The sequence below is a fragment of the Hyperolius riggenbachi genome, chromosome 6, assembly GCF_040937935.1.
Source record: "Hyperolius riggenbachi isolate aHypRig1 chromosome 6, aHypRig1.pri, whole genome shotgun sequence".
Classification (NCBI taxonomy): Eukaryota; Metazoa; Chordata; class Amphibia; order Anura; family Hyperoliidae; genus Hyperolius; species Hyperolius riggenbachi.
In genome coordinates this window covers 292,306,306-292,319,350 of record NC_090651.1, presented here as the reverse complement: position 1 = coordinate 292,319,350, position 13,045 = coordinate 292,306,306, and the positions used below count along the sequence as shown (strand labels likewise).

Here is a 13,045-nt window from a genome sequence, read left to right as displayed (position 1 = left end):
AGGCACAGGCAGCAGCTGCAGCTGAAAGACTGACTGACAAGACTGACTGACACTAACAATTTACACAGACTAGCTAAGCTAACTACAACACAGTAAAACAGAAGGTGTTTTAGTGTTAAAACGCTGGGTTATCACTGGGAAAATGTACTTGCTTCAGCCAAACACACTGGACAAACTATCTCAGTGGCAGTCACAAAGCAAGGACGAGATTCTTAACATGCCCCCCTCCTTATATACAGGAGGGACTGGCCAAGGTTCCCCTCTGTGATTGGGTGCTTGGGCTTAGGCTGGGAGCGCTCTGATTGGCTGAATGACGTCATGGACATCATGTCCATGGTTACAGTACCCGGATTCGGATATCCGACCGGTATCCGCGGATATCCGGGTTATGCGACCAACTATCCGCATAGAGCTATTCGGATTTCCGTCCAGCTATCCGGAATCCGGATCCGATCGGATAGGCCTAAAAAGTTCGGATATCCGAGTCTATTCGGATATCCGGTATCCTGATGAGCAGCACTGATTATAACTCCCAAGCTACGCACATGATCAGAGCTGCGTAGATCCGTGCCTCCTATTCCCAGTGGTGAAGACTGCAAGTTAAGTTGTTTTGTTGTCATGCACTGCCCTCTGATCAGAAGAACTTCAGTTTTATCTGCATTCAGTTTCAGCCAGTTGTCATTCATCCATTGCTGTAGTTCACGTAAGCAGGCGTTTATAGCTAGAGTTGGGTCTGTCAAACCAGGCTTGAAGGAAAGATATAGTTGGGTGTCGTCTGCATAGCAGTGGTATGTCAGGCCATGTTTTTGGATTAGTTTTCCAAGTGGTAACATGTAAATCGTGAAAAGCAGGGGAGAGAGGATTGAGCCCTGGGGCACACCATACTTAAGTGGTACAGGGGTGGACAGGAAGGGCCCCATAGACACTGTTTGGGTTCTGCCACTCAAGAAGGATTAGAACCACTGAAGAACTATGCCATCAACGCCACAGTATTCCTGTAGCCTGTTTATCAAGACATACCTATTAAAAATAGTTCAGTCCCATAGGTAACTATTTATGTATTTATTTATTTTTTTATGTACATTTTTTTCTATATACAAAAAATAAAATAATGCTTGGGTACTATGGGAGAGTGTGGGAGGAATATAGTTCATTTTAGATGGAAGTGTTGGTATTTTTATTAAATAAAACGTACTTAGATGTAGTTTTACTATTTGGCCACAAGATGTCCTTGCACATTATTTCCGATTCGTATACGTTAAGTACGTGAATCGGAAGTAATGCGTGGCACTGTAACTCCAGGAAGATACGACGCAGGCATCTGATAGATGCCAGCGTTTATTGACACAGGGACTTACATTAATAAATAGGAACTGCGTTCCCAGTCATCTCCTCGTTAATGGGCCGGCCGCCGCTGAACACGTGTATTCACAGCCCTGGGATTTCAAGTGAAGTTTTCCTAGGCAGCAATTATACTGCAGCTTGTGCAGTAAGTAGTTAATGCCCAACTCCAACCGACAAGACTATTTTAGTTTTGGGTAGTATGGGATGGGATGAATGAGCAATGAGCTAAAGTGGTCTTGAGGCTTTTACGAAGATAGGTGAAAATCAAAGGACATAAGCACAACAATAGGAATGAAATAGACCATTAAAAAAAAGAACATCTACTATTATAAGGGTGAGCTCCAGAGATGGATTTACCACTTTAGGGCCACAAGCTTACATCCCCCTACTGACCAGGCCATTTTTCACAATCCAGTGCTCTGCACCTTTAAAAGCTCGCTGCAGAGTCATACAACTTAGCACATTCTCCCTCCACTTTTCTTGCCACTAACAGAGCTTTCTGTTGGTGGCTTCCGATTGCTGTTGTGATATTTTTTTTTTAAATAAAAATGTCTATTCAATTTAAATTTATGTCCCTCCCCCCCGACCTCCAGTTATAGAGATCACCTCTCATAGGCAGCAGCCATCTTGCAGCATGTCCATCTGATATTTGTGACCAATTTTGGCCCAAAATCACAATCACACGCTCCCGTGCAGCCCCTCGTTAGCCTGGAGATCAATGACTGGGAACATAGTTCCCATTCATTGATCTGAGTCCCCGGTAGAAAGACCAACGGCTTCTTTTCAGAGGCCGCAGTATTTCTTTTTTTCCAACAATAAATTTTTATTATACACCAATAAAAAAATTACAACAGTTGTAGTAAATGGTACATTTAGAGGTGAAATTATTGACATACATTGTGAAGGATATTCAGCATTAGGAGATATTCTTATCCTCAACTGGTAAACTAGGTCCACCTACATCCACTAACCTAATCCGGCTGGATGAGGTGAAAAAAGTCACTCAGTAGATTTGTGCTACTGGAGCAGTGGCTTATTGCCATCCAATAGCTTAGATTGCAAGGTAGATTTTATAAGGATAAATTTGTCTTGATATATAGGTTTCCTTAATAATTTAGGTATGTCATATAATATACGATTCTCTATACAAGAGGTGAAGACGGTTTGTATTGACTGATGTCTAGTACACTAAATAGTCTCATTAAAACATGTATAACCAATAACACAGAAAAACACTATAACAAAACCTTCTATCTGCTTCTAACTCAAAGTTTTCGAGTCTTTATGAATGTTCTGATTGTGTACCCGTTCTCTTGGTGGAACTATCTGTATTGATTGGTTTGGTAGTCATGTAATTTGCTCTCAGGTTTGTCTCCAGGATCATATTACGCTTGTAATAGGATAATAGACATTGGAATTCAATTGGGTCAGAAGATTTCCAGAAGGTGGTAATCATGTATTGTGTTGCCATAATCAGGTGACAGATATGCATCTGTGAGGGTAGATCTATTTTATCTAGGTCTATACATAGAAGAGCTAATTGAGGCGATAATTTAAAATCAGGAGAGATATTTCGAATGATATATCGTTCTGTTGCAAGCCATATTCGTTTTACTAGAGGGCATTCCCATAGCATGTGAAGAAGGGTTCCAGTGTGTACCGAGCATCTCCAACATAAGGGTGATGCGTTATGTGTAAAGGAAGCTAGTTTCCTAGGTGTGAGATACCATCTAGTAAAGATTTTTATAAATTGCTCCCAGTGTGAGTTGCACCTAGATAGTCTAGCTAATTTCCTGTTTGCTTGTAGTATTTGGGGAAGTGTTAATTCCATATCTAAGTCATACGACCATATTTGAATATATTTATTCAATGGTGAATTGGCTTGTGTTATTAGTTCACTGTACCAAAGGGCTATGAGTCCTTTTATTGGTTTAGTAGAGTTTAGAGATGTAATTATTTGATTATTTAATTCTGGAATAAATATTTTTCGCCTCTGAAATATGCTGGTTATTCTGTAGTATGTGAAGGCATAGCTTAGGGGCAGATTGTATTTAAGTCTGAGATCCTCAAAGGATTTCATAGTAGAGTTGTTAAACAAATCATTTAAGTTATTTAGGCCCGCTTGTAATAAAGGCAGTATGTTTATATCTAATAATAAAGTTTTGGAGGCCGCAGTATTTCTGAGAGGAAGAAAAAAAAAAAAGTTTCCCGTCCTCCTTATACTTCCTGGAAGCTTCCAGGACTAAAAAAATAAAAAAATAAATAAAAATACTGTGGCCATCTTGTGGCCAAATAGTAAAACTACTTCTCCATACATTTTTTTTTATAAAATAAACATACATTATTACATGTAAAATTAACTGTTTACCTCCCATGCCAAAAATTACCCAAATACATTTTTTAATGGAAAAAAAAATTACAATAATAAAAAAAAAAACCAAACATAAACACTTACCTAAGAGTCTGAACTTTAATATGCATGTGAAGAGGGTGTATTACTAATATTTTTTTTAAATTATAAGCTTGTAAATAGTGATGGACGCAAAACTGAAAAAATGCACCTTTATTTCCAAATAAAATATTGGCACCATACATTGTAATAGGGACATAATTTAAATGGTGTAATAACTGGGACAAATGGGCAAATAAAATACATAGGTTTTAATTATGGTAGCATGTATTTTAAAGCTATAATGGACCAAAACTGAGAAATAATGATTGTTTTCCATTGTTTTTCTTAATATTCCTGTTAAAAACCAGGATTACGACCTGGTAATTCTATTTTTGACAACCCTCCAGGACAGTGACATTGAGATTTGGGCTCCGCCCCCCAGAAACAGGAAACACCCAGCGTGAGCTCTATAAATCTGTTCCCAGGTATCCACACCTCAGTTGTGCCCAAGACCTGAACCTAGTCATACTGGATACCCTAATACTTTCTTACCCACATCAAAATATATGATGCTTAACGGGTGGGAACTAAGGACTGTCCTGGAGGGTTGTCAAAAATAGAATTACCAGGTCGTAATCCTGGTTTTTTCATCCAACCCTCCAGGACAGTGACATTGAGATGATAAACAAGGAATCACCCACCTTAGGGCGGGACCACAGCCTGTAGAACTTTCCTCCCGAAGGACTGTTCTCCTGCTGTCATCAGATCTAGACGGTAATGTCTGACGAACGTGTTGACACTCCTCCATGTTGCTGCCCGGCAGATCTCCGATGCCGATGCCCCAGCTCTATAGGCCCAGGAGGTTGCCATAGCTCTAGTAGAGTGTGCTGTGATCTCTTTAGGTGACTCCAACTGCCTCAATTTGTAAGCTTCCTCAATACAAACCTTGAGCCATCTTGCTATCGAAGCTTTGGTCATTTTTTCTCCCACTTTATTTCCAGTGAAATTAACAAATAACCTGTCTGTTTTCCTGAGTTGCTTCACTCTTTTTAAGTATATTAGTAAGCACCTCCTTACATCCAGCTTGTGCCACTGCTTCTCTTTTGGATGAACTGCTTTATTGCAGAAGGTAGGCAATATTATCTCTTGCCCCCTATTAGACACTGATGATACTTTTGGTAAAAAATCAGTTACCGTCTTCAATATCACTCGGTCTTCAAATATAGAACAGAATTGTTCATCACTGCTTAGTGCCTCTAATTCGCTTACTCTTTTTGCAGAGGTAATAGCTACTAAGAATATGGTTTTAATTGTAAGATTCCTTAACGAAATTTCTTCTAGAGGTTCGAATGGCTCTTCCATAAGTACATTGAGAACGAAAGATAGGTCCCACCTAGGACATGATTTCTTAACTATTGGCCTTGATCTTTCTACTGATTTCATAAATCTGATCACCAGGGGATCTAAGGCTAATTTCTTATCAACGAAAACAGAAATTGCTGCTACTTGTACCTTAATTGTACTTAAGGCCAAACCCCTCTCAATTCCATCTTGCAGGAACTCAAGAATTGTCGGTAATTTATTGTCTTTAACTTTATTTCTCTTTTTCCAGTCTAAAAAAGTCTTCCAATACTTAGAATAGATCGATCTGGTTACTTTCTTTCTGCTATTCAGAACCGTCTTGATCACTCTGTCTGACAGGCCCTTGGACTTCAGAACATCCCTTTCAGAAACCACGTTTTTAGATGCAGATTTGGAACATGTACCCATCTGTGTTCCTCTTGATCTAAAAGTAATTCCTCCTGAGGGAGGAGTAAAGGATCTTTTTTCAGCATTTTTAGTAACAACGGGTACCATGATCGTTTTGGCCAATCTGGTGCTATTAATATCAGAGTCATTCTGGACAGTTTCAACTTCTGTAATACAAGAGGAATCAAGGGGATTGGTGGAAAGGCATACGCTTTGCTGAAGATCCAATCTTGGGCCAACGCATCTATTGCACATGCTCCCTTCGGATCTAGAGAGAAAAACCTTCTGCACTGAGAGTTCGTCTGATTGGCAAAAAGGTCTATTTCGGGCCACCCCCATCTGGCCGTTATCATTCTTCTGAAGTTGGATGACTCTCCCCTTACTGGGTCTGTCCATGACCCTTGCAGGTATAGTCCGTCCACATGGGCTCCCCAACCCATCAAACTTGCGTCTGTTATAATCTTTGTTGGAGGAGACCGCCATAGTCTTCCTAACTGAAGATTTTTTATATCCATCCACCAAGGCAGTGATTCCTTTACCCAGGTTGGTATTGATAACACGCTTTCTAAATCGCCCTGATTTCTGTTCCAGTTTTCCAGTAGCCAGTTCTGGAGAACTCTTACGTGAGCCATTGCCCAATCTACTGCTGGTGCTGTTGAGGTTAGAAGACCCACTATACTCATGCACTGCCGTACTGAGATGGTGTCTGCCTCTAGAAGGCTGACTATTGTCGACTGCACTTTTGTCACCTTGTCCTCTGGCAAGAACAGTCTTTGAAGGGGTGAATTTATTATGAACCCCAAAAATTTGATCACCTGGGATGGATCCAGATGTGACTTTTGGTAATTTACTAACCAACCCAGGGTTTCTAACTGACCTAACACCCTCTTCAGATCTCTTTGAAGCAGTACCGCATTGTCTGCTAGAACTAATAGGTCGTCCAGATAAGGGATTATTATAATGTTCTGGAGATGAAGATTTCCTACCACCTCTGCCATTACTTTCGTAAACACTCTTGGTGCTGAAGATATTCCGAAAGGAAGGCACGAGAATTGATAATGCAGCACTCCACCGTCTCCTTGTACACTGAATCTTAGGTACTTTTGAGACTCCCTTCTGATTGGGATGTGCCAATAAGAGTCTGTCAGATCTATGTTCACCATAAACACGTCTGCATTCAGTAAGTTCCTCATCGTATACACAGTTTCCATTCTGAACTTTTCGTATACAATAAAGGGGTTTAGTGGTTTTAAGTTCAGAATCATTCTGAATTTTCCGGTTGGCTTTTTGATCAGAAAAATTCGAGAATAGAACCCTCGGTTTCTTTCCTGAGGTGGTACCTCTTTTATGACATTTCTGTCCATCATGTCTCTTAGTAATTCCTGTAATGCCATCCTGGCTTCTCTGTCTTTCGGCATTAAAGTCTTTACAAATCTCACCGGGGGCTTTTTTATGAATCTTATCTTGTACCCGTCTTTTATTAGGTCTAAAATGAATTGATTCGAGGTTATCTTTCTCCACTCTGGATAAAAGCGAGATAACCTGCCCCCTACTTTCAGCCTGGCGTCACTGGTGCTTGCTTTGGGGCTCTGCTGGCTTATGCAGCGGAGTCCTCCTAGGCCCTTCCTTATTAATTGGCCAAGTCCTTTTTTGGACCCCTTTATCTCTCGCCTGGTTATTGCGGCGAAAAAAGGGCCTATTCGGCTTGAATTTCTTTTTCTTCGGAAATGATAATTTCCTGCTTGCCGTCTTCTCCAAGACTTCTTGGAGCTGAGGGCCAAATAACAGATCCCCCGTAAAGGGTAGATTACATGCCTTAGACTTGGACGATTGGCTACCGTCCCATGTCTTGAGCCACAGATTTCTGCGGGCATTATTAACTAGTGCTGTTGTCTTTGCTGTAACTCTTAGTGACTCTGTTGAAGCATCAGTAACATAATTATTAGATTTCTTAACAACACTCAGAGCTTCTAAAATGTCCTTTTTAGGAGCATCAGTTTTAACTAATTCTTCCACCCTCTCTATCCATAATAAAGTGGTCCTAGAGACACAGGTGGTGGCTGCAGCAGGCTTAAAGTTAGTTACTGCTGCTGTATAAGCTTTTTTAAGTGACAAATCAATTTTCTTGTCTGCTGGGTCTTTAAGGAAACCCAAATCCTCAAAAGCAAGTTCATTCTCCCTATTCATTAGACTGAACGCTGCGTCTAACTTGGGACAACCTTCCCATAGTTTTGCATCTTCTTCTGAAAAGGGGAATCGCTTTCTAAACCCTCTGGAAATAAAAAGTTTTTTCTCTGGGTATTTCCATTGCGTATTAATTAGGTTTTTTGTTGAGGGATGTACAGGAAAATTTAAATGTGGTGTGGGATCCATACCAGAATATAATTTATCATGTATGGACACAGGAGCGGGAGTGGTCTGATTAATATTCAAGGTAGTGTGAATAGCCCGCACTAATTCATCAGTCTCTTCCACCGGAAATCTGAATCTTGAAAACATAAGTTTCTCATCCGTATCACTTTGATCTGACATATCATCCTGTGATAAATCCCTGTTAACCTGTCCTCCAGGAAGAACATCCTGTATTTCCTCTTCTTCTTCTTCATCTGAAGAAATTAAACGTCTTGTAGTTTTTACAAGAGCTTTTCTTGGCTTAGGATTCTCCTTGGGAATAACTGCCACAGGAGGTACCACAGGAGCTGACCCTGTAGGCAGATTTTCCCTGAATGCTCTAAATGTTTCTACCATTTCATGCCTCATGGTAGTCATAAACTCTTTGCAGGAGGCAGTATTCTCTTCATTAATTAACTTTGTAATACATCCTTGGCAAGATGCTTTTGTCCAGCTAGTTGGCAAAACAACCTTACAGACAAGGCAACTCCTGGACCTGTTAGAGCTATCGGATAAGTCCGAAGTCTCCTGAAAAATATATGAAGAGAATAATACCATGAGATTAATTACTATAATTCATTAAAGCCTGTAATTAATCACATAAATCCTCTCCTGAACACATGTGATGTTTATTCATATATACTCTGTGTATATAGTGAGCTGTTTACCAAAAAAATGAATATCATTATCTGTAAAATAAGCTTAAGTACAGCAATCAGACAGATAATTTAGGATGCATATCAATTCAAGTGTAGCTCATCTAGACAGAATGTAGATGCATACAGCTGCTAAAATGTATTGCAGGAGAGAGAGAGGGAAAATTTTTTTTTTTTTTTTTTTTTTTTTTTTTTTTTAAACTTAATATATTTGGTGATACTGCACCAATAAATCCCTCCTGCAAACTTAGAAGGAAAACATCCAACATTATATGCAGCTGACCCAGTAACCAGCTCACTCCCCACATTGAATGCACCATGTAGTTAACATTCATTCAGGTAGCTATGCAACAATTACTTATGCAAAACACATTGAGCTGCACAAAAACCAATCAGTCACATGTGAACAAATGCTTTTCTGAACTATCAGGACTTTTACAATACTTAAACTGGTAACAAACATCTTGCTCCATTTAAGTAATCAAATCACCAAGTAGTCTAACATGCTTTTTCTGATCTATTAATTAAACTTAAGATCAGTGCAGTTATCCATGTTTAACTGGTTTTAAACAACAATGTGCCACCACAAAAAGACAGCTTCAGCAAATATCCTTGATCTAGCCACTGTCATTCATATGCTGACTAAATACATCTGAGCAGCATAATCAAACCTCAGACCAGTGCGGCGACCAGTCAGACCGTGATCAAACGCGGCTCCCCACAAGATCTCCGCCGGCTTACCTGATCCTGAAGTTTTCGTGCGTCCATCCTCGGCAATGGCCAAACGCTAAGTGCCACAAGGAACGCACACAACGCTGTTTTGCAGCCGCGCAGAATGCGGAAGTGAAGTCACTCGTCGGCGGAAGTACCGCTAGACTGGGGGCAAAGCCATCCTTCCTCCGTGCAGAGCCGATATTCCCCCACCGCTGCGTCCAGGACCTCCGTCAGGGCTGCTCCGCGTTGTCCTCCCTCTAGCACGCACAGCCGCTCAGGTGGCTGCTAGAGGGGAAAAACCTGTTTGAGCAGGTAAGGAGCTTTCTGCTGCAACAATATTCCAACCCTCCAGGGTAGTGAAGCAGGCTCCCTCAGGGAACTATTACCAGCCTCAGCACTCCCAGGCTGCTGACCAGCTAGCTCCCTTTACAGAGCTCATGTTCCCAGGGAAGGAAACACACAACTGAGGTGTGGATACCTGGGAACAGATTTATAGAGCTCACGCTGGGTGTTTCCTGTTTCTGGGGGGCGGAGCCCAAATCTCAATGTCACTGTCCTGGAGGGTTGGATGAAAAATGCATTTAGAAAAAATAATTCTTAGCAAAATGAAGCACCCAAAGAAAGCCGAATTGTTGGCGGAAAAAACAAGATGTAGATCAATTCTTTGTGATACAGTGGCTTGCAAAAGCATTCGGCCCCTTGAAGTTTTCCACATTTTGTCACATTACTGCCACAAACATGAATCAATTTTATTGGAATTCCACATGAAAGACCAATACAAAGTGGTGTACACGTGAGAAGTGGAAAGAAAATCATACATGCTTCCAAACATTTTTTTACAAATCAATAACTGCAAAGTGAGGTGTGCGTAATTATTCAGCCCCCTTTGGTCTGAGTGCAGTCAGTTGCCCATAGACATTGCCTGATGAGTGCTAATGACTAAATAGAGTGCACCTATGTGTAATCTAATGTCAGTACAAATACAGCTGCTCTGTGACGACCTCAGAGGTTGTCTCAGAGAATATTGGGAGCAACAACACCATGAAGTCCAAAAAAACAAACCAGACAGGTCAGGGATAAAGTTATTGAGACATTTAAAGCAGGCTTAGGCTACAAAAAGATTTCCAAAGCCTTGAACTTCCCACGGAGCACTGTTCAAATGATCATTCAGAAATGGAAGGAGTATGGCACAACTGTAAACCTACCAAGACAAGGCCGCCCACCTAAACTCACAGGCCGAACAAGGAGAGCGCTGATCAGAAATGCAGTCAAAAGGCCCATGGTGACTCTGGACGAGCTGCAGAGATCTACAGCTCAGGTGGGGGAATCTGTCCATAGGACAACTATTAGTCGTGCACTGCACAAAGTTGGCCTTTATGGAAGAGTGGCAAGAAGAAAGCCATTGTTAACAGAAAAGCATAAGAAGACCCATTTGCAAATTGCCACAAGTCGTGTGGGGGACACAGCAAACATGTGGAAGAAGATGCTCTGGTCAGATGAGGCCAAAACTGAACTTTTTGGCCAAAATGCAAAATGCTATGTGTGGTGGAAAACTAACACTGCACATCACTCTGAACACACCATCCCCACTGTCAAATATGGTGGTGGCAGCATCATGCTCTGGGGTTGCTTCTCTTCAGCAGGGACAGAAAAAATGGTCAGAGTTGATGGGAAGATGGATGGAGCCAAATACAGGGCAATCTTGGAAGAAAACCTCTTGGAGTCTGCAAAAGACGTGAGACTGAGGCGGAGGTTCACCTTCCAGCAGGACAACGACCCTAAACATAAAGCCAGGGCAACAATGGAATGGTTTAAAACAAAAAGTCCAGATCTAAATCCAATCGAGAATCTGTGGCAAGATCTGAAAACTGCTGTTCACAAATGCGGTCTATCTAATCTGACTGAGCTGGAGCTGTTTTGCAAAGAAGATTGGGCAAGGATTTTAGTCTCTAGATGTGCAAAGCTGGTAGAGACATACCCTAAAAGACTGGCAGCTGTAATTGCAGCAAAAGGTGGTTCTACAAAGTATTGACTCAGGGGGGCTGAATAATTACGCACACCCCTCTTTGCAGTTATTTATTTGTAAAACATGTTTGGAATCATGTATGATTTTCGTTCCACTTCTCATGTGTACACCACTTTGTATTGGTCTTTCACGTGGAATTCCAATAAAATTGATTCCTATTTGTGGCAGTAATGTGACAAAAGGTGGAAAACTTCAAGGGGGCCGAATACTTTTGCAAGCCACTGTAATTAGTGATAGTTATTGGCGTATGAATGGGAGGTAAAAATTGCTCTGATGCATAAGGTGAAAAATAACCAGGGCTGAAATGGTTAAAAATAGAAATATATTCAACTAATTATACAATGAAAGCGCATCAAAATATATTCACAAGCCTATAAATGATCAATAAGATGAAAAATAATTTCTCCCTGCATTTAAAATTCATATAAACTGTAGGCAGCTTGAAAGTGGACCAATCAGAATAACTTTCTGTCAATTTTATTGGTCCAAGTTCCAGCTGCATAACACTTCCTGCAACCCATCCTCCAAATATCTTAATATGTTGCCCCTGTTTGATTGGTTGTGTGCAAGATGAAGTGAAGCAAGGCCTGTAAGAATGGAGCATCCCAATAGGTCAGCCTATGCATATCCCCCAAAATAACAGGCAACTTGTTCCCCTAAAAGATGTAACCAGGCAGCAGGATGTCCACCAGATAAAACTATTATCTGTATGGAGAATACAAAGGATACCTTTTCAGCCCTAACTAAGCACAAAATAAATTAAAATAAGTTGTTTCAATCTAAAGAAAATTAAATATGAGAGAGGGATTGCCTCAATACAGATTTCACCATGACATCTATTGAAAACCTATTGAACTGCAGTGTTGCTCTGTTCAATACAGTACAATGCTATGGGCCGTCAATCTCCTGCTGGTCCCATGCCGTGTCTGATTGATTTAGGTTTATCGTCTGGTTTGACGGTAAAGGTAGCCATACACTGGTCGATTTGCCATCAGATCGACCAACAGATAGACCCCTCTCTGATCGAATCTGGCTGCCTTTACTGCAAACAGATTGTGAATCGATTTCAGCATGAAACCGATCACAATCTGTGAAGCTGCCGCTGCCCTCCTCCCCCCCCCTGCATACATTACCTGATCCGGCCGGCGAGTATCCCCGCTGTCTTCAAGTCCGGCTGGCTTCACTGAACTTCCTGAACAGTAGAGGATGCTCAGAGCCCAGCGCGGAGAAGACAGCGGTGACAGCGGGGATACGCGCCAGCCGGATCAGGTAATGTATTGCAGCTAGCGTCGGGCATTCGAAACGCTGCTATAGACACACTCCCGACAATAATTATGCCTAAATGATTTAGTCAGTGTTTGCCCAGTGTAAAATCTTTCAGTATCAGCTACTGATTGGGATTAAGTTCAATTCTTGGTCGGAGTTTCTCTTTAAGAAGAAAAAACTGTTGGTAATACTTTGATAAATCTGGCCTCTGATACTGAAGGTGAGGGGCAGCCAAAACCACACTCTTCTCATGAGGCTCTGTGGGTAGAAGGTTGAGGTGCAGCCTAGGCACACACCCTCACAATAAGGCTATGTACGAATCTGAGGGGCAATGCCTCTAGAGAAGAAGCTTCATGATACTAAAATGGATATAAAAGTATTAATTATTTTTTGCTAAACACAATGACTGTGGAACATATTTGGGGAGGGGGGAATAGGTTTTATTTTTTTCACCCTGAAGATCTGCTTTAAATTTTATAAACCAGTTGAAAATGAATGTGCTTCAAG

At 41.1% G+C, this 13,045-nt stretch overlaps 1 protein-coding gene across 1 annotated transcript; it reads right to left on the bottom strand.

Moving 5' to 3' along the window:
• Positions 1–6,961: 6,961 nt before the first annotated feature.
• LOC137521601 (uncharacterized) lies at positions 6,962–9,758 on the bottom strand. Its single transcript, XM_068241062.1, has 2 exons — positions 9,274–9,758; positions 6,962–8,404 (listed from the first exon to the last, which is right to left on the bottom strand). The coding sequence occupies exons 1-2, from the start codon at positions 9,298–9,300 to the stop codon at positions 7,052–7,054; spliced, it is 1,380 nt and encodes a 459-aa protein (XP_068097163.1). The 5' UTR covers positions 9,301–9,758; the 3' UTR covers positions 6,962–7,051.
• Between the last annotated feature and the right edge of the window lie 3,287 nt (positions 9,759–13,045).